Source organism: Kogia breviceps, chromosome 13, assembly GCF_026419965.1.
Source record: "Kogia breviceps isolate mKogBre1 chromosome 13, mKogBre1 haplotype 1, whole genome shotgun sequence".
NCBI lineage: Eukaryota > Metazoa > Chordata > Mammalia > Artiodactyla > Physeteridae > Kogia > Kogia breviceps.
Window position 1 is genome coordinate 50,612,321 of NC_081322.1, and position 26,563 is coordinate 50,638,883.

General features: G+C 37.0%; 1 protein-coding gene across 1 annotated transcript in view; it reads right to left on the reverse strand.

The window, feature by feature from the left end:
* Positions 1-26,563, reverse strand: part of MAN1A1 (mannosidase alpha class 1A member 1) — a 172,904-nt gene that overhangs the window by 65,506 nt on the left and 80,835 nt on the right. Inside the window, exon 6 of the mRNA XM_059083869.2 lies at positions 16,319-16,413. Coding sequence (XP_058939852.1) covers positions 16,319-16,413 — 95 coding nt within the window. The remainder of the gene's footprint in view (positions 1-16,318; positions 16,414-26,563) is intronic.

Genomic DNA, 26,563 nt, shown 5'->3' on the forward strand with positions numbered 1-26,563 from the left:
TAGTTGAAAACTTCCCTAATATAGGAAAGGAAATAGTCAATCAAGTCCAGGAAGCACAGAAAGTCCCATACAGGATAAACCCAAGGATAAACACGCCAAGACACATAATAATCAAACTGTCAAAAATTAAATACAAAGAAAACTTATTAAAAGCAGCAAGGGAAAAACAACAAATAACACACAAGGGAATCCCCATAAGGTTAACATCTTATCTTTCAGCAGAAACCCTACAAGCCAGAAGGGAGTGGCAGGACATACTTAAAGTGATGAAGGAAAAAAACCTACAACCAAGATTACTCTACCCAGCAAGGATCTCATTCAGATTTGATGGAGAAATTAAAACTTTTACAGACAAGCAAAAGCTGAGAGAGTTCAGCACCATCAAACCAGCTCTACAACAAATGCTAAAGGAACTTCTCTAGGCAAGAAACACAAGAGAAGGAAAAGACCTACAAGAACAAACCTGAAACAATTAAGTAAATGGTAATACGAACATACATATCGATAATTACCTTAAAGGTAAATGGATTAAATGCTCCCACCAAAAGACACAGACTGGCTGAATGGATAAAAAAACGAGACCCATATATATGCTGTCTACAAGAAACCCACTTCAGACCTAGGGACACACACAGACTGAAAGTGAGGGGATGGAAAAAGATATTCCATGCAAATGGAAATCAGAAGAAAGCTGGAGTAGCAATTCTCATATCAGACAAAACAGACTTTAAAATAAAAACCATTACAAGAGACAAAGAAGGACACTACATAATGATCAAGGGATCGATCCATGAAGAAGATATAACAATTGTAAATATTTATGCACCCAACACAGGAGCACTTCAATACATAAGGCAAATATTAACAGTCATAAAGGGGAAATTGACAGTAACACAATCATAGTAGGGAGATTTCACACCCCACTTTCACCAATGGACAGATCATCCAAAATGAAAATAAATAAGGAAACACAAGCTTTAAATGATACATTATACAAGATAGACTTAATTGATATTTATAGGACATTCCATCCAAAAACAACAGAATACACATTATTCTCAAGTGCTCATTGAACATTCTCCAGGATCGATCATATATTGGGTCACAAATCTAGCCTTGGCAAATTTAAGAAAATTGAAATCGTATCAAGTATCTTTTCCGACCACAACGCTATGAGACTAGATATCAATTACAGGAAAAGATCTGTAAAAAATACAAACACATGGAGGCTAAACAATACACTACTTAATAACGAAATGATCACTGAAGAAATCAAAGAGGAAATAAAAAAATACTTAGAAACAAATGAGAATGGAGACACGACGACCCAAAACCTATGGGATACAGCAAAAGCAGTTCTAAGAGGGAAGTTTATAGCAATACAATCCTACCTTAAGAAACAGGAAACATCTCGAATAAACAACCTAACTTTGCACCTAAATCAATTAGAGAAAGAAGAACAAAAAACCCCCAAAGTTAGCAGAAGGAAAGAAATCATAAAGATCAGATCAGAAATAAATGAAAAAGAAATGAAGGAAACAATAGCAAAGATCAATAAAACTAAAAGCTAGTTCTTTGAGAAGATAAACATAATTGATAAACCATTAGCCAGACTCATCATGAAAAAAAGGGAGAAGACTCAAATCAATAGAATTAGAAATGAAAAAGGAGATGTAACAACTGACACGGCAGAAAAACAAAAGATTATTAGAGATTACTACAAGCAACTGTATGCCAATAAAATGGACAACCTGGAAGAAATGGACAAATTCTTAGAAATGCACAACCTGCCGAGACTGAACGAGGAAGAAATAGAAAATATGAACCGACCAATCACAAGCACTGAAATTGAAACTGTGATTAAAAATCTTCCAACAGGGGCTTCCCTGGTGGCACAGTGGTTGAGAATCCGCCTGCCGATGCAGGGGACACGGGTTCTGCCCCGGTCTGGGAAGATCCCACATGCCGCAGAGTGGCTGGGCCCGTGAGCCATGGCCGCTGAGCCTGTGCTCCGCAACGGGAGAGGCCACAACAGTGAGAGGCCCGCGTACCACAAAAAAAAAAAAAAAAAAAAATCTTCCAACAAACAAAAGCCCAGGACCAGATGGCTTCACAGGCGAATTCTATCAAACATTTAGAGAAGAGCTAACACCTATCCATCTCAAACTCTTCCAAAAGATAGCAGATGGAGGAACACTCCCAAACTCATTCTATGAGGCCACCATCACCCTGATACCAAAACCAGTCAAAGACGTCACAAAGAAAGAAAACTACAGGCCAATATCACTGGTGAACATAGATGCAAAAATCCTCAACAAAATACTAGCAAACAGAATCCAACAGCACATTAAAAAGATCATACACCATGATCAAGTGGGGCTTATCCCAGGAATGCAAGGACTCTTCAATATATGCAAATCAATCAATGTGATACACCATATCAACAAACTGAAGGAGAAAAACCCTTTGATCATCTCAATAGATGCCAAAAAAGCTTTCGACAAAATTCAACACCCATTTATGATAAAAACCCTGCAGAAAGTAGGCATAGAGGGAACTTTCCTCAACATAATAAAGGCCATATATGACAAACCCACAGCCAGCATCGTTCTCAATGGTGAAAAACTGAAACCATTTCCACTAAGATCAGGAACAAGACAAGGTTGCCCACTCTCACCACTCTGATTCAACATAGTTTTGGAAGTTCTAGCCACAGCAATCAGAGAAGAAAAAGAAATAAAAGGAATCCAAATCGGAAAAGAAGAAGTAAAGCTGTCACTGTTTGCAGATGACATGATACTATACATAGGGAATCCTAAGGATGCTACCAGAAAACTACTAGAGCTAATCAATGAATTTGGTAAAGTAGCAGGATACAAAATTAATGCACAGAAATCTCTGGCATTCTTATACACTAATGATGACAAATCTGAGAGTGAAATTAAGAAAACACTCCCATTTACCACTGCAACAAAAAGAATAAAATATCTAGGAATAAACCTACCTAAGGAGATGAAAGACTTGTATGCAGAAAAATATAAGACACTGATGAAAGAAATTAAAGATGATACAAATAGGTGGAGAAATATACCATGTCATTGGATTGGAAAAATCAACATTGTGAAAATGACTCTACTACCCAAAGCAATCTACAGATTCAATACAATCCCTATCAAATTACCACTGGCATTTTTTACAGAACTAGAACAAAAAATTTCACAATTTGTATGGAAACACAAAAGACCCCGAATAGCCAAAGCAATCTTGAGAACGAAAAATGGAGATGGAGGAATCAGGCTCCCTGACTTCAGACTATACTACAAGCCTACAGTAATCAAGACAGTATGGTACTGGCACAAAAACAGAAATATAGATCAATGGAACAGGATAGAAAGCCCAGAGATAAACCCACACACATATGGTCACCTTATCTTTGATAAAGGAGGGAAGGATATACAGTGGAGAAAAGACAGCCTCTTCAATAAGTGGTGCCTGGAAGACTGGACAGCTACATGTAGAAGTATGAAATTAGAACATTCCCTAACACCACACACAAAAATAAACTGAAAATGGGTTAAAGACCTAAATGTAAGGCCAGACACTATCAAACTCTTAGAGGAAAACATAGGCAGAACACTCTACGATATAAATCACAGCAAGATCCTTTTTGACCAATCTCCTAGAGAAATGGAAGTAAAAACAAAAATAAACAAATGGGACCTAATGAAACTTAAAAGCTTTTGCACAGCAAAGGATACCATAAACAAGACCAAAAGACAACCCTCAGAATGGGAGAACATATTTGCAAATGAAGCAACTGACGAAGGATTAATATCCAAAATTTATAAGCAACTCATGCAGCTCAATAACAAAACAACAAACAACCCAATCCAAAAATGGGCAGAAGAACTAAATGGACATTTCTCCAAAGAAGATATACAGATTGCCAACAAACACATGAAAGAATGCTCAACCTCATTAATCATTAGAGAAATGCAAATCAAAACTACAATGAGGTATCATCTCACACCGGTCAGAATGGCCATCATCAAAAACTCTAGAAACAATAAATGCTGGAGAGGGTGTGGAGAAAAGGGAACCCTCTTGCACTGCTGGTGGGAATGTCAATTGATACAGCCATTATGGAGAACAGTATGGAGGTTCCTTAAAAAACTACAAATAGAACTACCATACGACCCAGCAATCCCACTACTGGGCATATACCCTGAGAAAACCATAATTCAAAAAGAGTCATGTACCAAAATGTTCATTGCAGCTCTATTTACAATAGCCAGGACACGGAAGCAACCTAAGTGTCAATCAACAGATGAATGGATAAAGAAGATGCGGCACATATATACAATGGAATATTACTCAGCCATAAAAAGAAATGAAACTGAGTTATTTGTAATGAGGTGGATAGACCTGGAGTCTGTCATACAGAGTGAAGTAAGTCAGGAGAAAAACAAATACCATATGCTAACACATATATATGGAATCTAAGAAAAAAAAATGTGATGAAGAGATTAGTGATAGGATGGGAATAAAACACAGACCTACTAGAGAATGGACTTGAGGATATGGGGAGGCGGAAGGGTAAGATGTGACGAAGTGAGAGAGTGGCATGGATATATATACACTACCAAATGTAAAATAGATAGCTAGTGGGAAGCAGCTGCATAGCACAGGGAGTTCACCTCGGTGCTTTGTGACCACCTAGAGGGGTGGGATAGGGAGGGTAGGAGGGAGGGAGACTCAAGAGGGAAGAGATATGGGAACATATGTATATGTATAACTGATTCACTTTGTTGTAAAGGAGAAACTAACACACTATTGTAAAACAGTTATACTCCAATAAAGATGTTAAAAAATTTTATTTCCTCATCTATATCTTACCCTTTTTCAATTTTTTGAGTGTTTTAAAATGATGATGACATATTAATACAGTGGTACATATATATATAATTTATAAATAAAAATACATGTTCGTGGGTAAGTGCTCAAAAATATTTTACTGATAAGACAGCAAAAACGCTTAAAAACCATGGATTTGTACTGATATAATTGTGCAGTACAAATTCTATCATGCAACTAGCTATGGTAATTGCATGTAAATAAACGGCTAAAAGTGGTGTATTTATACAGTGTTAACATTAATTCTTCCTGTTAAGTTCAGGAAGCATAATTTTTATACCTCATAATGAATGAAATTGCCACAATTTTAGTCCTTATTTTATGGTATCCAGTAAGTTAAAAATAACCCTTCTTCAGCTGGGCAGTTACACTGTGTACTTCCCTTTGTTGTTCCAGATGATGACAATTACTATGAAGCCTCTATAATGTTTCCCTTGTTTGAGGAAAACTATGAGTTATAAACTGAACACACAGGAGGCTTGTCAGAATTACAGATGTGTGTATACATATTATACACACACACATAAACACATACACAGTTCTTGCCTTGAAAATCCATTCTTCCCTCCTAACTTAAACAGAGGTGATATGGATGGCTGCCACAATGATGTCTGTTGGGTTCCTGAAATTCCATAGTGATCTGCTCTTTTGCATCTAAAGGACCTCCACCTTCTCGAATTTCTAAAGGCCTGTCATAAACTTTATCCTTGTAAAAATGATACTACTTATTAATCTCACTTTAATAAATGAGGAAACCAAGTCTGAGAGAAAGAAGAGATGTGATCACCTTATTTTTTAATATTGTTATATTCAGTAAAATGCAGCATCTTAAACACATGGTTTGATGTATTTTGAGAAATATATATGCATTTGTCACACTATTCTTAAGGTAGTGGAAGCAGGACTTATATTCCTGTTCTTTCTGCTGCCATTTTCTTATATACTTACAATCAGCAGAGTTATAGGAATTGGCACTGTGAGATATTTAAAAAATTATGGCAAATATGTAATTCAGAACTCATTTATTTTCCAAAGTCCATTTGCAGAATGCCAACCAGGTATAAAAAATCACTATGCTGACAGCAGTTTGGAACAGAGAGAGTGGGACAGGACTTTCCATAGCTCCCTGAGGAGAGAGGGCACCAACCCAAGGGCACAGGCATAGAAAAGCAGAGGTAAGAGAACACAAGAATGTGTTATAGTTTTGTCCAACCCATACAGACGATCATTTATAAAATCATATGCTTTAAGGGTTTGGCAGGTAGATTTACTGACCTTTGAAATAAACAATCATATTTTAAAAGAAAGAAACATAAAAAATCCAAGCTCTTTGTATAATGTACACACACATAGCCATTAGGAATGATATGCACCTTAAAACAGCGTATGCAACTTTTATTGTACTTCCAGGGAGTAGAATAGACTTATGCTTAAATTTTGGAAAACTGCTCACTGATAAAGCCATTATAGTAATTGCACTGGGTCTGTTTATTAATTTATCACAATTAAGTCAATAACAGCTTTACTAATGTCCTATTACTTGATTAGTTTTGAAAGTGATTATCTTAAGAACTCGACTTAATTGGAAGCCTCTTAATTTACAAGGTACATTAAACTCTCAGTAGCATTTTAAGATTATTCAACATATGCAGGTCAATTACCAGTAATCACTGTTTTGTACAAATGTTCCATAGAAACTATAGCATGACATGCCAAAGAGGGAGAGTGAGAGTTAATTAATAATGCCAGACTCCAAGTGACATTTCCAGGATAAAAGGGCAACATGGGCATTCATATAAAATCTTCCTAAAACTGGGTGTTACTAAAAATCAAATAATGGAAAGCTAGCAACTTTACACCTTACAGATGAAGATAATTTGTCATGATTGCTAAATCACCAGATTGCACTGCCTCTACTCATGCCCAGCTGCACATTAATTTCCAGATTAGTAAATTACAATTAATTCTTACTACTGCTCCATCACTTTGCTTTTTCCAGTTAATAAAAGAGACTGCAATCAATAATTGTTCATCCCAGTTTTCAGAACAGTTCAGCTACAGCTATTACTACATAAGCAGGTAACATGAGTGGTTCACATACCCAATGAGACTGTGAGGTCTTTAAAAATTATTGGCTGTAGCATAAATATTTTATATTGACCTTCCAATTCCGACTCAAAGATTCAATGTAGTTAGTTGAATATTTACAATGATTAACAATTATAAAGGCTGAGAAAGTGCCTTGAGACCTAGGCTGATTTTCGAACACCTATTCAAACAATTTCATAACTTTTAGATTAAACTTTATTAGATATTTGAAAGGTCTGCCCCACACTAACAACGGTGAGCCTGGTCTTGAGATTCATCACAGGAAAACTGATTGCTGCTTCATTAAAAACCTGGGATTGTAACTCCTTGAGAAGATTATTCCACTGCTGACCTGTAAAGGCACTGTATGAATTATGTGTTTTGACTTGTTCCTAATCTAAGTTCTTTACACAGAATACATTTCAAATTGCCAAGGCTGATTTGCGTCCAACTGTGTGAACACAGTGAACAAAGCTGAATCTGTAAAACATTAGTCCTGTGCATTTGAAAATCTTGGGATGAAAGGCACTTTGAGTTTGTTGCATTCAAATAGCTATGTGTCCTTAAACAAAATTTTCCTGGTGAGTTAACCACTTAAACAGTGGGGATGCTATGGGGAAAGTCAGGGTCATATTTAACAATCCAATCCCATGGATTTTGTACCAAGAATCCATCTGCCAAAAATTGAAGAGTGAGGAAGGCCTCTTAAGAGACTACCCACACACCACAAGTCGTTTTTTAATGGCTTTAAGCAATCCTCTTGGGATAGTTTGTCTCTCAATTGCCTACACATCACCTTTGATACATTACTGCACTTTAATTACTCATTTGCTGTAATTGAGCCATAAAGGCAGGACCTTACGAAAATATACAAAAAATATTTTTCAATATCTAATCCACGGTTGAGTAAAATAACCAGTTTACTCTATTCACACTTCACTTTTCTGCCACTGCCCTACCAGAAGCACAGCAGAAGTGGTCTGTGGCAGATGGAGATTCATGGAGAAAGAGAGTGGGTGGTGTGGAGAAGTTATGAGGACTCTTAGAGCCTGTGTTCAGAAACAGATTAGATCTGCTTCTTCCTTCAGGGGACAAAGGACACTGAAAACCCCATTCACCTGGGTATTAAGTTCAATTATGACCAGAGGAGTGGGAAGAAAGGGAACAGTTCATCTGCCCTGAGGCTCTTCAAATTCCTTCTGCCTCACGATGCATGACTAAGAAACAGCAAAGCATCCTTTGCTCAGAACTACTTGTCCCTTAAGTCTTAATAAAGGAGGCTATACACAAAGTACATTTAAATTAACTGTTGCCATCCTTATTGTCCACTTGCAATAAATAAATGCCTTTAGTTTGGTCAAGCTACTAAGCGCCTGGCATGGACTCAGTGATCGGTAGCTTGGTGAGAGGATTAAATGATTCTGAAGAAGCTTAGGTTCTCTCTTCCTCTGGTGGAAGGATAACCTTAGCCTCTTTTCATGGACCGTGGAATGTCCTCAGATACAAAACAGGTCACCAGCTGCTGTTAATAAAGTCGCTTTGCTTGAAGCAACAAGAATGGCTTTATGGAAATAGCTTTTTTTTTTTTTTTTTTTGCGGTACGCGGGCCTCTCACTGCTGTGGCCTCTCTCGTTGCGGAGCACAGGGCTCCGGACGCGCAGGCTCAGCGGCCATGGCTCACGGGCCCAGCCGCTCCGCGGCATGTGGGATCTTCCCAGACCGGGGCACGAACCCGTGTCCCCTGCATCGGCAGGCGGACTCTCAACCACTGCGCCACCAGGGAAGCCCAGCTCTTCTTTTTAACAGTCACTCCGAAGTCCTTAATTAAAAATGCCTTTTTTCTCCTTCTATGCTAAAATGACCCAAACTTTGCTTTCTAGTCTTACTGGATTAAAAACTATATATTGCAAGAGAAAAAAGGAGATGTAAACTCTTTTGGGGTAATTAAAGTCTGGAATTAGCTGTTTTCTACAAAAAGCAACAAACTGCTTAGGGATAAGTGAAAATGTTGGCTAATTATTAACAAAAGTAAATTTATCACAGAAACAGACCCCCTAACCCCCTCCACCCCATGGATGTTCGGAGTTGGCTGCCTCTCTGAGCAGCTCCGAGATTTAAGAATCTAAACAGCTCGGATGTCTCAGTGATTTCTTCTATTACAATGGTTCTCAAAGTGTGACCCCTGAACCAGAAGCATCAATCAGCCTCTGCATCACCTGGGATCTGGTAAGAAATGCAAATTATCAAGGCTGACCAAAAATCTGCCCAATCAGAAACTCCGTGGGAGGGGCCCAGCAATAAGTGTTTTAACAAGCGCTCTAGGCAATTCTTACATACTCTAAAAGGGTGGGAACCACTGTTCTATTAAAGCTGGGTATTTTCAAACCAATTGCCTAATATATTTCCATATTTCAAGAATTAAACTGACAATCAATGGGGAGGGAAAAGTTTTCAAAGGTAACTGAGAAGAGAAATGCAGCTATCCTTAGGATAAAAATACTAGATTCATAGCAGTGATTCTCAACCCTAGATGAATACTGGAATGGCTGAACAGGCTTAAAAAAATACCAGGACCTTACTCCAAGCCAGATGAAACAGAGTGTAGGGTAGAGAGGCAGCGATGATATTTTAAAAAATGCACCAGTTATTCTAAAGCACCGGGAAGGCTAAGAATCACTGATAGAAAATAACCACAGCAGTCAGACTCTTAGTAGAAGTAGGACAGCCTAAGAACTAGAAAACAGGGCTACGTGGATGCTTCTAGCAAGAATATATATATACGTTTTCATAGACTAGGTTTGTGACATATTAATTAAGCACTAGCTGGCATGTGGGACTTGGGAAAATAACATTACATTTTATTGCCTCATACTCTCCTTAAACCTCATGGGTTGAACAGTTCTTATTTCTAGAACAGGTAAGTCACCAATAAATATAATTCGAGAGAGGAATCTGAGTTTTGATCCTATAGGCTTATTCCAAAATAATTTTGAAAATAATATATGTTGGAGCATGAAGCCACCACGATCCTATATGGACCATGGGGATACATTCTCTCCACACTTCTAGCTGGTTCTACTAATACCATCTTCCTTCCTGACAGGAAAATGGGACTTGAGTTTGAGAATGGATTAGAAGCACTGAGTGGCTTAAAAACTGAAGATTACCATAAAAAGGTATCAAAACCAAGTCAGTTTTAGCTATGTCCTATTTTACTGTTTTATACACACACATACACAATTTCATAATGAAAATTGAGCACAAAACCATAAATTAATAATAATCATTCCAATTTACATTTATTTCATACACTTTGCAATGATTAATCTTCTTTTACATATTAATTCATTAGATTTCCACAAAAATGCCTCATGAGGTCATCAGGATAGACACTATCATTGTTGTTATTTTAGTTTTACTTATGAGAAGACAAACTTAGTTAAGTGAATTACCCAAGGCCAAGAGCTATATTGACAATGTTAATAAGTAGCAGCTTTAACTGTAGTATTAATATTTTGATGTCTGATATTAGTAATTTTGTGCATGTCAGTTTTAAAACCTCAAAGTATGGTTATTTTTATTTCCAGAAGAGTATAAATGGCCAAATGAATTAAAATAGATAAAAGAGGGAAACCCAATATAATAAATTATCCAATCAGAAAAAATAAACACATAAAGCAGTTTTGCTTAAAATACTTGTAAAGACTGTAACTTCTTTTTTACTTTTCTAGAGTTGGTAGAACTTACCTTTGAATTCTTAACAGATCATAAAACATATAAATAAAAGATAAATTGTAAGATGCAGCTCTGATTTTATATTTGGGCTATATAACTGCTACAGAACATTTTTAGGGTAACTAAGTACTATTTTACTTCTTAGAATATTAGCAAATCATTAAATAAGTTTGATCTGCTCATATCAGAAGATTTGTGCGTTTTTGTTTGTTTGTTTGTTTGTTTGTTTTTTGCAGTACGCGGGCCTCTCACCGTTGTGGCCTCTCCCGTTGCGGAGCACAGGCTGCGGACGCAGAGGCTCAGCGGCCATGGCCCACGGGCCCAGCTGCTCCGCGGCATGTGGGATCTTCCTGGACCAGGGCACGAACCCGTGTCCTCTGCATCGGCAGGCGGACTCTCAACCACTGCGCCACCAGGGAAGCCCAGAAGATTTGTTTCTTGATAAATTTTATATTATTCTTACGATGTTAAAAGTATACAACTGTATTCTGCTTCATTTTAAAACATAATACACCTCTTTCAAATCTGAAACCAGGTACTTTAAAAGACGGTTAGCAAATTTTAAAATGTAGAAGTTTATGTTTCAATTGTCAAGTAAATATGCAGGGAGATATATGGAAAATACTCTAAAATTTTTTTTAACCTAATTAGACTGTCTTTCATACTTTGTGTCTATTAAAACTCACCAACTATAATTTAATATTCAAGCATTTTACACCACCAAAGTATTACGAAACACAAAAAGGGGGTTTGTTACAATATACATACTACATGCTTCATACAGGATAATCTTTCACTATTAGAAAACAATAAGCTGTGTACTATTCTTAATTAAGGCCCCATTTCAGATAAAGTAAAGCAATTTGCAATTTAATTATAATAATACACACTGCAATGTAACTAATGACATAGTATACATTTGCATTGGATAATTAGAGTAGAATCCTGTAATTAAGTAGAGTATAAATAAAGCTTTACAAAGCAGGAAATAAAAACAGGTAAGGGAGTTGTGGTTCATTCATTTCCTTGCTTACTAATGAGAGCTGGACTAGAGATCAGTCACTTCCCAGCACATTCCTTGATGTGCGCAATAAAATCACGTGCTGTAGACAGATCCACTAACCTAATATAACCACCAGGTAGGTGTCAGTTCAGAGAAATACACAAAGAGAAACAAGTGATAAAGCACTATAAGCTAAAACTAACTCATAGTAAAGAGAGAATAATTACTAGGCATGCCCAGACTATATGCCCTGTGATATAAATGAATAATGGGAATATTAACCATATTATTTTAAATTAAGAACATACTTTAGAAAACCCCTACTTAGTATATATATTCTACTTAGGCTTAAATTATACCTTGAAATATGGAAGTGGTGAAATGTTTGATTTTACAAACCACAGAAGTGATTTTTCTTCTTTAGGTTGGAGAAAAAAAATGCATAGGGTCTCTTGTTAATAGTAGTAACAAGATCAGACATCAAATTTTAACATTTTCACATAAGAGAAACTGAGTTCTACCAAAATCTAATCTGTTAAATCTAGGCAAAGTTTTCCTTTTAGCAGAGGTATTACGTAACTTACGCATCTTCATTCTACTGTTGTATTGGTGAAGCAAGCATGTTGCTCTAATCAGGTACTGTGTATAACACCCAGGTGTTTGTTCAGTCAAATTACCACTTGTTATCAACTCATAATTTCAATTAACTTACAACTTAATATAGCATCTCTTGAACTGAGAATTTATTATAGATGGAGCAGAAAAGATAGTTATAACATTTTTTTCTGAACAGATTTTGGGACAGACTTTCTAATGCAGGATATGAGTAAATTATTTAGGTTCTCTGCTATTCTCAGTTTGCACAAATACTGAAATCTAATTTGGCTTATTGGTGTTTTGGCTCCAAATACATAAACCTCCCCAATTCAAAATACTGCCTGCTTTAAATCAACCTGGTGAGTACTTATTATCTCTCCTTGGCACAGACTACCTTACATTTGTCAATTACATGAGTGAGTGTATAACATACAAAATATATATTCTGCTTTACTAACCAGGCTGTAAATATGAATACCCTGAGAGAAAGACCATGTCTGTTATCTTTTTAAATAAAGTGAAAAGAAGCAGAAAATCTTACCTGGACCTAGCATAGAAACTTCATCACAGCAGGGACTAAAATAAATGTTGTTGTTTTTTTTTTTTAAACAAAGAAAAGGTAAAGAAACCAATTATCTTTAGGCAAAAACCTGAATACTAGAGGAATGTGAACCGATACTACCAGTAAGTTCACATTTTTGTTAACATATAGGTGTTGGCAAAAAGTAGCCTCCGTTAACTATTTTCAAAATTGAGGCAGAAGAACAGAATTATGATATTACAGACAGCATATCTGCCTCCCCCATCACAATTATTGCCAAGAGTTTCAAAGCCAGTCAACAGTGAATACGGAGCTATTCTAAAATGCATCCTTGAGCACTTTTTTCTCCTGGGCATCCTTCTATAGATACTCCCTTATTCTGAGAAGTTAATTAAAATATAATTGTGGCAGACATATTTTTCCCCATCTCCTTTGAAACTTCTACTGGTGACAGGCTTCAGAAAACTAGAAAATAAGCTCCATGCCAGCTGTCCCTTGTCCCCTGGCCCATACTGTGAAAATACAGAGATTCAGAGAAAACAGCATATATGTACAGATGGACATCAACAGCACATCCTGAAATCTAATTATTGCAGTTAAATATGAAACACTGCTTTTGTACCCTAGAGAAAATTCTTCAAGATGATAAATCAGTTTCACAGCTGGAAGAAGAAAGGATTCCATGAGAGTATTTGATTGGGCAAAGGGATAGGATGAATTTTAGTGGGTTGATATTACTATTAATTTTGCCAAGATTTACTGTATAAATTCGGGTAAGCCACCGCTATTTAGTAAATGGAATTGAGAGTGGATAAAATATATAATAAAAAATTCATACAGGTTGCCAGGAAGAAGTTAAAAGTGTTCCTGTCAGTTGTAAAATGGTCACCTAATTTCCTCTAGTTTAACATGAAAACATCAGAGAATACATAAATGAAATGGCACATTATTTTTGACCCAAAGTAATTTTCCTGTAATATTTGAAATTAAAAGTTCTAATGTAAAATACTGTAAAATACTATAAATCTAAAATAAGGTCTTAAGAAAAAGTTAAAGCTCTAGTTAATGAACTTTCAGGAGATACAGATAAAAAAGATAACAGCAGATTCAATACTGAATAGTTTTTAGAAGTATTCCTTTATGTACTGAAAAATGTCTCCACTGTACACAAAGGATAGGTATAACTAAGGAAAAAATCCTCTTGGCTGTAAAAAATAAACACTAGGTTAAATATGCTTTAAAACAATCTAATTTCTTATGATGATTTCAAGAGGCTAGAATTAATTAAATGATATCAGCACCTTACAATAACTAACTGAACTTCTGCAAAGATGTAGGCCCACATCTCTATTCGTTTTCGGAGGCCTTTTATCTAGTTCCATTACCTTCCAGGAAGGAGTAAGAACTAGCTCCACAGCATCTTAGAGTAGAAGGCTGGAGTGATCATTCACTGCAGTATTTTAAACCTGGGGGGCCCTTAGGTCCTAGGTGGACTCCAATGGTACTGTTAGCTTTTGTAAATTGAGTAAAAGTATGTGTCCTCAGGAATATGCATTTTATGAGGAGAGGGCTGTGTTTCATCAGAATTTCAAAGTGGGCTATAAACATGAAAAGGTACAAAAAAAACTAGTTAAGTAACTTCCAGTTTACAAATAAGCCTGGAGAGTTAAAATGGCTGCTCTAAAGACAAACCTAGAATACCTATAAAATACCTGGAACCAGGTCTCTTGATAACCAATTAACTCAGTGTACTATTATGCCCATATCATTCTTCTCAGAGGGTAAGTAGGAAAAATATGTGTTAAATGTGCACAGTGTCTTTGCAATTGGATCTTATCTCAAGTAACAGAGAACTTTCTACGTCAGAATACTACCTATAAGTACAAAGTCTGAAGATATGGAAGGCAATATAGGTGATCTACATAAGCCAAAAAAAACCCTCATGGATCTCCCAACACCATGCTGCCTCCAAGCCAAGCATATATGCCCACTTTCACCTTAAGACAGCAGAGCACATGCCATTGATCTCCAAGATGACAGAGAAAGCTGTAGGAGTCCAAAGGGAAGAATGGATCCTGAGATATCACATTATGCAATAGAGAACTACCTCAGTTTAACGTGGCCCAGGGGTTTGAACTCTCCCTGGCTCACTGCCTCAACACCCATGCCTCTGCCCCAAACACACACACACACACACACAAAATTATAGACAGGTACAGCGTGATTTCAAGGTATAGATATATAACATACAAATGAAAACAAAGCATGAATTTAACTGATTTATTAGCCAATTAATTTCATGATTTTTCATGATTAATTTTAGGAAGGAATGTCACTAAAATAAATAATTAGGAAGAAATGTGCATTAATCTTGCCAAGTCACCTTGCGCATCCTCTTGCCATTTCTAAAATGAGAAAGCCATTTAACTTCTGCCTATGAATCAATGTGTGTATAAACATATAAGTACATATTCTAGCTCTACCGTTTACATATGGCATGATTTTAGGCAAATGACTTAGTCTCTCTGTGACTCAAGTTCCTGATTAGTAAAACAGAGATAACAGCAGTACTGACCTTACTGGGTTGTTGTGAGGATTAAATGTGGTAATATGGGTAAAGTACCTAGAATAAACCTTCATATTTTATGACGACAAAAGAGCTGTCATCATTGTCATCCTCATCATCATCACAAAGAGACATATACGCAATTAATTAGTTTTGGAGAAGAAGGAGTTAAGAAGGAAGCTTAAGATAAAATTGTTTATTAACAAAATGCTCAAGCTATCATGAAAATTCAAAGAACTTCCTGGGAGAATACCAGAAAGTCTATTCGGCCCCGGCGTTTCTTGGGGCCACATTTCCATGGACTTGGCATGCCAGGGTTCTCCACCCAAATGGGACGAGAAGGATGGGTTGATCTGGGCCAATAGAGCAGTCCCCTTCCCTCCTTACAACTGTGGGTGAGCAGCGTCAGGTATTCCAGTCTCAGTTACACCAACTTGTTGTGTGGGAGACCTGATTACTCTAAATGTTGTATCTCTGCAATATCTCTGACCAGAAGCTTAACTGAAGGGAAGTGATCTTAGGAACTGACTTCTTTGAAAGTGAAATGCTTTGATGACAATTTTAAAGATAATGGGATGCTCTTAGAATTTATGGAGACAGTATGTAACATCACCATGAAACAGTGAAAACACTGAATCATGTCTTGTGTACATGACTCTCTTGGGGTCATTCGATTCCATGATGGGAACCCATCTAAAGCCACGGAACACTGAAAAACACTAATAAAACTTCCAACACAAAGACAGACACCAAGACTCCCAATGGTGTCAAGTCACCAACATCATTCAAGTAATTATCCACCGGTGTTTAATTGTTAGACCACAATCTTGAATATGTCAACTTAAAACATGTTGTCGAAAATGAAGAGTTTTACCTTTTTATATTCAGCAATGCCCAAGGTATTCCAGAGGGAGTATGAAATGCAGGTAGCAATTTTACCCCAAGTTCCACTGCTTTCTTTCGAAATATCTGAAAAGTTAAACAATTAAGTGAGCTACTGTTGAAAGAAAAACAAAATGTGCTATTCTACTATCTCACATTGAGCATGTTTCTACTTAAAATTTTTTTGATATGAAAAAATAAAAGTTTCTCAAATTAATAGAATTACCTAGGAAAGTAAGACTGGTCCAGGGGCCATTGTGTTGTGCAGTATTTATTACCAATCTTGGTTGCACAAAGAATCATGTAGGGAGATTTGAATAATACTGATGTCTGGGTAGCACTCTTACGATTCTAATTTCTATGGTTTGGGGCTCCCAGGTGAGAATTTTTTAAAGCACCACAGGTGGTGTCAAGTGATTCCAATGTACAAGCCAGGGGGGAGAACCACTGTTGCTGGTGAGTAAGTCTTGGATTGAAAATCAGGAGCTCTGGTCCTGTTTTGGCTTCACTTATTTACTAGGGCACAGAGAAAGGATAAGTTGTAAAAAGACATATTATTGGGCTTCCCTGGTGGCACAGTGGTTGAGAATCTGCCTGCCGATGCAGGGGATACGGGTTCGAGCCCTGGTCTGGGAAGATCCCACATGCCGCGGAGCGGCTGGGCCCGTGAGCCATGGCCACTGAGCCTGCGCGTCCGGAGCCTGTGCTCCGCAACGGGAGAGGCCACAACAGTGAGAGGCCCGCGTAACGCAAAAAAAAAAAGAAAAAAAAAAAGACATTATTACAAGTAATCTATACATCCTCTCAGCCCTGTGAGGTTTTAACTTCCTCTTATGTTAAGTGTAGGTGATATGGAAGATACAAAGTTACATTTGATACAAATTTCTGCCAATAATTTAGTAAAGAAGGGAATATATGCACATAAATATCTGGAACACAGATAAAATGACTGCATAACGTACAATCACCTAGGAGTTCAGATGAGTTCAGTAAGGCTGTATGGTGGAGATGGCATTTAGATGAGGATTGTATGCAGCATGTAATGGGGGTTAATGATGCTAGAGACAGGCTGAGGTGTGGGGAGTGGAGGGGCATCCCTGAAGGTATCAATGTAAGCACAGACACAGGCAAGCGGGGGCCTGCAGAAGAAAATGGAATAAGTCAGCTTCCCTGTCCACAAAAAGGCGGAATACTGGTAAATAAGGTCAGGTATACATAGCATAGGCCAAAATCATGAAGGCTCGTAAATGTAAGGCTAAGAATTTTATCCTGTTAAAATGGAAAAATATTGAAAGTTTCTGAGTAGCCAGTTCACTTGAGCAGAACTGTGCTTTAGGAAGATTAATTAGATGACATCCATTCACAGTTTTAGTTCCAAAGAAAAGCACTAAGTTAATTTACTCATTGAAGGAAGGACTGCTACAGCTTTCCCCGTGATAGCTGTGGCAGCAAGCAGGTGCCTTGTCCCTTCTCCTTGCCATACTGTACGACTCAGCGTGGTGGGCTGGGAACTTACTATTTCCTCTGCTTCTTCCTCAAACAAGGGAAGAGAAAGGTTGGGGAAACCCTGAGAAGCATGGAGAATGAAAGCAAAGTCCTCTCCCAGCAAGGGAAAGCATTCATTAAAGCCACTGTCAAAGAAGCCTTGTGTGGCTTTTCCAGAGGAAGGGGTTTCAGTCCTTAACTCGTGCTTTAAGACCCAAGCCTCCCCATAGAGAAATCCAGGCACTGGGCTTCCGGGCTGAGGAGAATTCAGTAATACCCATATTGACGCTGTTTCTGAAACCCTACTCTTTTTGGAATCTAACTCTTACTTTGTAATGAAAGTTGAGGAAATAATGAGTTTTAATGTAAGAATTTGGCTGGCGGTCAATTTAGATAAACCAGCATTCCTGGAATACAAATGAGGACACAGACTTTGGTAGTATATAAGGCACTAAAAAATAAAGATACCATTTTTTTCCCCGCAAATTATTATTATAACTCTTTTTGAAGTGGACAATTTCCTGTTTCAACAGCAAACGGTGAATGGAAGAAGAGGAGAAAGAAAATAAGCCAAAAGGTATATTCTTCCTTTCCTGTCTCTGTCATACCCTAGAGAATTCCAAGGTCTCTTCTGCCATAAGGGATTATCCAATCACTGCCCAGCCATCTGCTGACTTTCTAGTTTCCACCCAACTTTTAAAACTGTTAATTAACTAACTCCTTTTCAAGAAACTTACATAAGACAGAAGTCAGACTTGTAATGAAAACACCATCATGAATATTATAGCCATATGGCATGGGAGTTAAGGGCTCAGGCTTTGAAAACACAATGCCTATATTGGAATCTCAGCTCTACTTCTTCAAATTGGGTATAATCTTGGGCAAACTGCTTAATCTACCTGTGCTTAAACTTCCTCAACTATAAAATGGGGATAACAATAGCATTTGCTAGTTTAAAGGTTGTGGAAAGAAACTGAATGAACTATCATATTTAAAGACCTGAGGACACACAGTCATCACTCTAAAAGGTTAGTGGTAGTTTTTATGGTAAAATGATAAGGGTATTTCCCCAAGAACTTTCCCTATTTACTGCCTGAAATTCTTTCTTGTCTTTAATCCAACTGCTGTTTTGGTACATTCTACTTGGGTTCTCTGTGTGCGTGAATATATATTTTTATAGACAAATATACTGAGTTGGCCAAAAAGGTCGTTCGGATTTTTCCATTAACATCTTATGGAAAAATCCGAACGACCTTTTTGGCCAACCCAATACGTGTGCGTGTGTGTGTGCGCGTGCGTGTGTGTGTGCGCGTGCGCGCACATGTATACCTCCCCCACCCCCAAACACACACTCTTCATCAAAAGCATTCATTCTCAAGAGCTAAGCCTTTAGTTTTCATCACTGCATTCCCAAATTCAACTTTCCATCTTGACTCTAGCGCTACACTTCTACTTCTGTGCTCACATCACAATCTGGGCACCCTGTTGTCTTTTGGAACTTAAGATATCCAAGGTGAAATCAATCATTTAATGTCCAAGGCAAATGTCCCTAGTTCCATCACTGACACTACTGGTCAGCCAGCCCCTGGGGCTCAAGAGAGCATGCATTTTGACTTCTGATTTCTCTCTTCAGTTATTAAGCATCAACATTAAAGTTCTTGGCAACATCGCATATACAGCCCATTCCCTTTCTGTGATACGAGCATAGTCCATTCAAATTTTCATCACCAGGTACAATGAAGGGCATGAGAGCAAAGAAGGTCCTCTTCCTTGGTTTCCCATTCTCCAGGATTTCCCCTCCTGTCTCCATTATTCTGTATCTATGTTATCTGATTTCTCTTTTTACCATACAACTTTCTTATTCAAGAAACCATAATAATTCCCTCTGTTGTATGAAATGTCAAGTCAAAAATGATTTACTGACTTTTCAATGACCTCTATGAATCAGACCATCTATTATCTTCTATTTTTTCAAAGACCATCCTGGCTGAAGCTTGAGTCTTCAGGGTTTCAAGTACTCATTCAAGTTCAGTCTACCATAGTATCTTTGTTAAAAAAGGTTTTTCCCCTCAGATCTATTGAGATATAATTGACATACAACATTGTGTAAGTTTAAGGTAAGTTTAACGTTAAGTTTAATCGTTAAGTTTAACGATTTGATACATGTAGATATTGTGAAATGATTACCACAACAAGGTCAGTTAACACTTCCATCTTCTTGCATAATTATCTTTTGTGTGCGTGTATCACGCCATCTTAGTATACTTATTTACATAGTTCTCTCATCCTGAAACACGCTGTTCTGCCTCCTGTTGGCCAATCCAAATTCACTCATTCTCCAAGGCCCAGGTCAAGTCCCAACCCCAGGCCAAGATCTTTATCTTCTGTGAACTTCTACACTGACAACTGGCATCACAAAATGCAGCATTTGATTACAGAAGGCAAGATCCAGATCTCTCAATGTTTTCTCGTGTTATTCTCTTGTATCCTCAAATAATTTTCTTTTCTTTAAAAGTAGAGAAAAAAATCTCCATTTCTCCTTCATTGTCTATTATACATATCCAACCCAAATTTGGTCATTTTGTATTAAATTTATTGATATCACCACATTATTCCTATGAGTGGTAGGTGGGAAGTTTTTATAATCTCAGTCAACAGGCAGGAAGGAAACAGCGACCCTTTCCATCTTGAGGTTTTTGCTTTTGTTGTTTCCTCTGGCTGCAATGCCCTTTCCCTAGCTCGTTGCCTGCCTGGTTCATTCTTAACTTCAGGAATCTGCTTAAAAGTCCCCTTTTTAAGAGAGGTCTTTTTTTTTTTTTCCTGTGGTACACGGGCCTCTCACTGTTGTGGCCTCTCCCGTTGCAGAGCACAGGCTCCGGACGTGCAGGCTCAGCGGCCATGGCTCACGGGCCCAGCCGCTCTGCGGCATGTGGGATCTTCCCGGACCGGGGCACGAACCCGTGTCTCCTGCATCGGCAGGCGGATTCTCAACCACTGCGCCACCAGGGAAGCCCTAAGAGAGGTCTTTCTTAACAACCCCACTTAAAGTTGGCCATTCTCATTTATTGTTTATCATATATCACCTTGCATATTTCCATCCCACTATTTATCACATCCTAATTATCTTATTTGCTTGCTTGTTTCACAACCCCACTAGATGTAAGCTTCATGAGGGCAGGACTTTGTCTTGTTCTAGCATCCAGCAAAGTAGCTGGTACTCAATAAATGTTCATTTAATAAATGAATGAATCAATCAAATATTAATAAATATATCTGGAGCACTGTAATGAGAAACCACTAATATTCTAGTATTTGCAAAGTGTTCTATTCTATTCCACGAGTTTCTATTGTCTGCAAATAAATATATCAAGTATTCTGCAGTCTCAACCTTGGGCACAATTACAAAATAGTTTTTGGATGAAAACATTAATTAACCTATTGATGCTTTAAATGAAATCATATGTTGGCCTCAATCAATTTCAATTCTTAATATTTGATTTGTTACCTCCTCTTGAGACACGAAGAGGTTAGTTACTTGGAGGAGGAATCCAGATTCTCAAAGAGAACATCTTTCTACCCAAAATGGTGAGTAATAAAATTCCAAACTAGCTAACAAAGTTAATATTGTTAAAAGAATGAAGGAGAAATGTCACACATCATTCAAAAGAGCAGTTAAGTTTTAACTAGCACATCTTAGATAATGTACTCAAAAGTAAATGACCACAAAAAGCACACTAAATGGTACTTCACTGCTCCTTCAAATGGGGCAGGCATGCTGGAGGGAGCCGGACCAGGCCAGCTCTTGGATCCTAGGATTGGTTCTACTACGGTTCACTGGGAGGCCTGGGCCCATCACTTAACTTTTCTGGTTCTCAGCTTCCCCAGTGAAATAGGAGAGCAGGGCTGATAATTTCTAGTTTTGATTTATTCCTGAAAAAACTAGTATCAGAAGTCACAAAGCTAGTACTAATATGAGACTGGCAAAAAAGCAAAACTATCATAATTTTTTAGATAGAAAGTGTTAATTTGCCACCCAATTCTTAATCAATCTTGGTTTCCAGGGTTTGTTGGTACCTATATTTGGCAGGTGGGTTTTGTAAAGTTAAGAGGGCAAGATGAAAAGTGACAGGTAATAAAATGTAATCTGTGCTGATAATAGAAGACATACTCTTTTTTTAAAAAAAATGACCATTAAAACTAAATAGGGTTTTTGGGCAACTTGCACCAATCAGTTTGAAATTGGCAGATATCTAATGACCCAAGAGGAATCTTCAAAAAGATTCTGCATTATGGAAATTCTGATTATATTCACAGAAAAAATAAAAACTAATAAAATTTGCTGAAAGAAGGGTGGTAAAATGTTATAAAATAGCTTCTAAAATAATCTTTCAAGCATGTAATGAACAAATAGGTTTAAATTAAAACTTTTATGGTCTAAAGTTAAGAGTTTCAAAATGACTATACCTAAACTGTATCTTTTCATTATACTTAAATAACATCATCACAGTCTTATTGCTGTTTTTGATCAAAAGTTTTAAAAAACTTCAGATTTTAGAACCTACCAAATAAAAACTTCTATCTTTTTACTTTACTCTTACAGATAGGATTAGACAAGGCTGTAAACAAGATGTATGGCTTTCTTTGCCTTTCTAGTTCGCAGATCCCTGAAGAACTGTACAAGAATATTTACACAACAGAGCAAAGAGTAAGGAAAGAAGAAATGAATAAGAACAGATGGTTCTGGAAAGAACCCGTTTCAGTTCAGACATGGTTCAGTTTGAAATGTACAATTAATATCAAAGCCTTTCTTCATATGCTCATGCTGAAAACTTCACTGTTAAAAGATCAAACACTAATTCCCCATTAGTACAAGCAGAGTTTACCTATTACTCATTTTTGCTACATAAAGCTTTCAGCACAAAATACTGTTGATCTGATAAACATCTTTGGCTGAAAATAACTGAAATAACCCACATATCATTAGCTGAGTTGATTAATGCACATAATATGGGCCAAATTTAATCACTCAACCAATAAGTACTTATTGAGCCACTCTGGCTTTTCAATTTAGAGTGGAACCTTAAAAGTTCTAAATATTTGAATAAAGATATAAAATTAGTTAATCCAGGAGAAATTGAGAGCTGGAAGGGACATCAAAGGTCATCTAGTTAAATAATCTTGGTTTACAGATGAGGAAACTGAGGTTCAGAGAGGCCCTATTTCCCTAATTAAATGCTCTGATGTGGGATGGTTTGATGACAGCTATAGCCAAGTGAATGCCAGATTCATAACATCTCAGATACATGTAATTCTTTTGATCTGGAGGGATTTCCCCTGTGAATCCCTTATATGTAAGTGTGTACACATCTTTCACTGCCTCTTTCTAACTTGTGCATTCTCTCTTTAATTAATCAAAACCCTAAACTGAAGTTTTTCTAAATTAAATGATTTGTTGTATTTGTCAAACTGCATTATGAACTTCATTTTTAAAATGTATAAATTTAATTAGATGAGAACTTTTGGCAACTGTTTTGTTTTTCTTCCCTGTGATTCAGTACAATTCAATTTTTACCCTCTAGGCCATTAGATGAAGAGAGTATTCTTCACTTTTCTGAAAAAATTAAAGCATTAACATCTCTCCAACTTGTTTATTCAAAATAATAAGGATATGCATGCTAACCTGCCAGTAATCATAGGTTATAACCAAGAAGAATAAATATAACTGTACTTTAGACTTGTGTTTCTAATGTATGAAAGCACAAAATGTAAGTGAAAGAAAAAACTTCTGATAAATATAACTAAAAAAATCTAGATGTAGAATGCTCTTAGTGAACAGGCATTTTAGACTTGGCTAGCTTTTTAAAGATATTTATTCTCATGAAAAAATTAACAGCTAGTGAAACTTTTTTAAAGTTTGCTTTTATACTATCCCCTAGTCAAAAGGAATAAATGTTGATAAATGAATAAAATTGCATCTTGATACTATTTTTTTCCTGAGGGTTCAATTTCATTCCCTAGCTCCTAAGTGGGGAAGATTTCATAAATTTAAGAGGGCAAGATGAAAAATGGGGAGAAATACTGGGAAGAATTTCAGGCTATTGTTCAAGGTAGACATCACTAGCATCCATGTGGGCAGAAACCAATGCCACCTACTCCTGGAAGTGGTCCAGTGCTTTCCCTAAGCGTAAACCAGAGTCAAGGTGGCTTGGTAACACACACACAGAACAGGGCCCGAGTTCTAGTTCAGGGTCTACTACTCACCTGTTCTGCCACAATAAAGATGAGTCATTTCACTTCTCTCATTTTCTCTCTTGTAAAATGAGGGCACTAGATAAGCCACTTCCTAAGGTACTTTCCTGCTCCATAGGAAGTGGTTTTCAGACTTAAGAAGCACTTAACTACATGTTTCCCAGTGTGCTAAGGGAGATACAGCAGAAAAAATAAGGTCCCTGATCTCAAGGAGCTTACAACCAGGAAGGCAAATTAGCCATATAAAACTACATAAACATAAAATATACACCAAAAAAAACCAATATGAAGCAACATATAGAGAATAAATAGAGAATAAACAGAGTGATATAGGCTATAACTAGGGAAATAAAACAAAAAGAGAGATTGAGTTAGGTGATAGGGGAGAGCAAAACTTCTGTGGGTGCAGATGTGTGTTTATTTGGGGGTGAGTATGTACATGTTTGTGTACACTCTGGGTTAATGTGGTGGAGGACAGGAGATAAAGCAGAAGGGGAGAAGGAGCCTGACTGAGAGTAGGGGAGAGAGGCAGATTAATAGATTCTAGAAAATGATAAGAAACAGAGGAAAGAAGGCAAGCTAATGACCTTAATGATCAAGTTAAAGGGTTGGTTAAAAGAGCACATCAGTTGGGTCAAGAAAGTCCCAACACTTAACATCTTGGTGCCTCCCATTTACAAATGGAAGGATTTCTTAGTCATCAGGATTCTGAGAAATGGGACAGGGAGAAAGGCAGTGGTTCTCTTTGGTTATGGAAATTTTCTGAGTTGTAAGGGCAAAGATACATAAATGACAACACCAAGAAACATTACAATGGCTGTCTGAAAGAAAGACCTTGAGAAATAATTAGGGCCCTTTAAAATAATGTTTCCTCAAGAAGAAAATTTCTCTACATGTGCTGTAGAGATAAATGGGGCAGAGGTGGGGCTGGGAAAAAGGAAATAGTATGGTAATAGAAAGTTGTATGTCCTTCGTCTAACATACATTCGATATGGAAGTTTAAAATGCACAGAAAAGGAGAGGAAAACCAATGGCTAGATAGCTCTCACTCTTAGAATTATCGTTAGGCGTACTGCACACCGTGTTATCTTAGATGTTCTAACTCCTAAAGCATTGGCCCAAGAACAGTAAATAACAGCATAATAGTTCAAGTCATCACACAGCGCTTAAAGATGGATTTTTGAGCTGATCTTTCCAACTCAATTTAAGTTAAAAAAAATGGACAAGTTGCCAATATGATGTTTTGAAAATATGCAGTCTATTGTTAATAATATTTAATATTAGGTAAGTATGTCACATAGTTCCTGAACATACATCTTACACCAAAAAGAAAACATCTTTCTTTCTTTCTTCTTTTTTTTTTTTTTTTTTAAGAAAACATAATGCCTGCTAAAGAGACAGAGAATTATGAAAACATGTACCCTATCTGGCTATTATTTCTAACAGAATTTGTGGAAACTACCACACAAAGGTTGTTAATATGTGATATCATAGTGTTAAAATGGGGACTGCTTTGTTTATTATTACATTTGTAGGTAAACATCACAAATCATTTGAAATATACAAAACCCGGGGTTAGAAACCTTTGTTCAAAAGAAAGATAAGAGGAAGAAAATGAAAGAAAACAGCCTCATCTATGCAAATATATTGTGATTTTCTGGCATTTGAGTTATGAGGCATTCTCTGCTAGTGAATTTTTCCAGATACTGAATCTCACTTCTAAACAGCATCAAAATATTTTATAGTTTAACCTTTTTATTTGTATAGGTTTTATAAACATGTTTATCTGTTCTTTTGATTTAGTGCAATTACATGAATCCTGTCTTGATGACTCAGCATCAGTATCACATGCCAACACTGAGTTGAGGCTAGAAGATCTAGTTCCTGGTCATCAGATGACTGAACTGTACAATCTTGAGAACTCACTTAACACCCTCTTTGCCTCAGTTTCTAAATATGTGAATAGGGATCATTCCTCCAAATCACAAGATGATTAATTGTGATTAAATGCACACATGCTTTCAAAACAGCATAATAGTTATCATCATCATTGTTCTTCGCTGTAAGATACTGGTTCCCTCAGGAATAATTTAAGCATATTAGAATTTTGTCCACACACTAAATGGTCCAAAAACTGCTGAGCTTTTACGTCTGCTTTCTATAATCCTACTGTTTCCTTCTGTTATTAGCTATCCGTTAATTACAATGAAGACTTCTCACAGTTGTAGTGTATTTGCTCTCCTTCTAAGTTGCGGCCTAATTTTGTAAACAGGTGTCCGTACCAGGGCCTGAGGATAAGTCAAATGTCTCTTCTGTTTTACAATGCAGGGTGTGAGCTTCAGGAAATGTGCCCTCTTTTTTGTCAGATGACTACATGTGAACTACTAACTCTATAGGTATGAAAAAGCAACTAATTAGTATGTTATTTAGGAGTAATAGTTTGTAAGTTTATAAAGTAAACTAAATACCTATGTCTACATAGGTTTTGTTTGCTTTTTAAAAA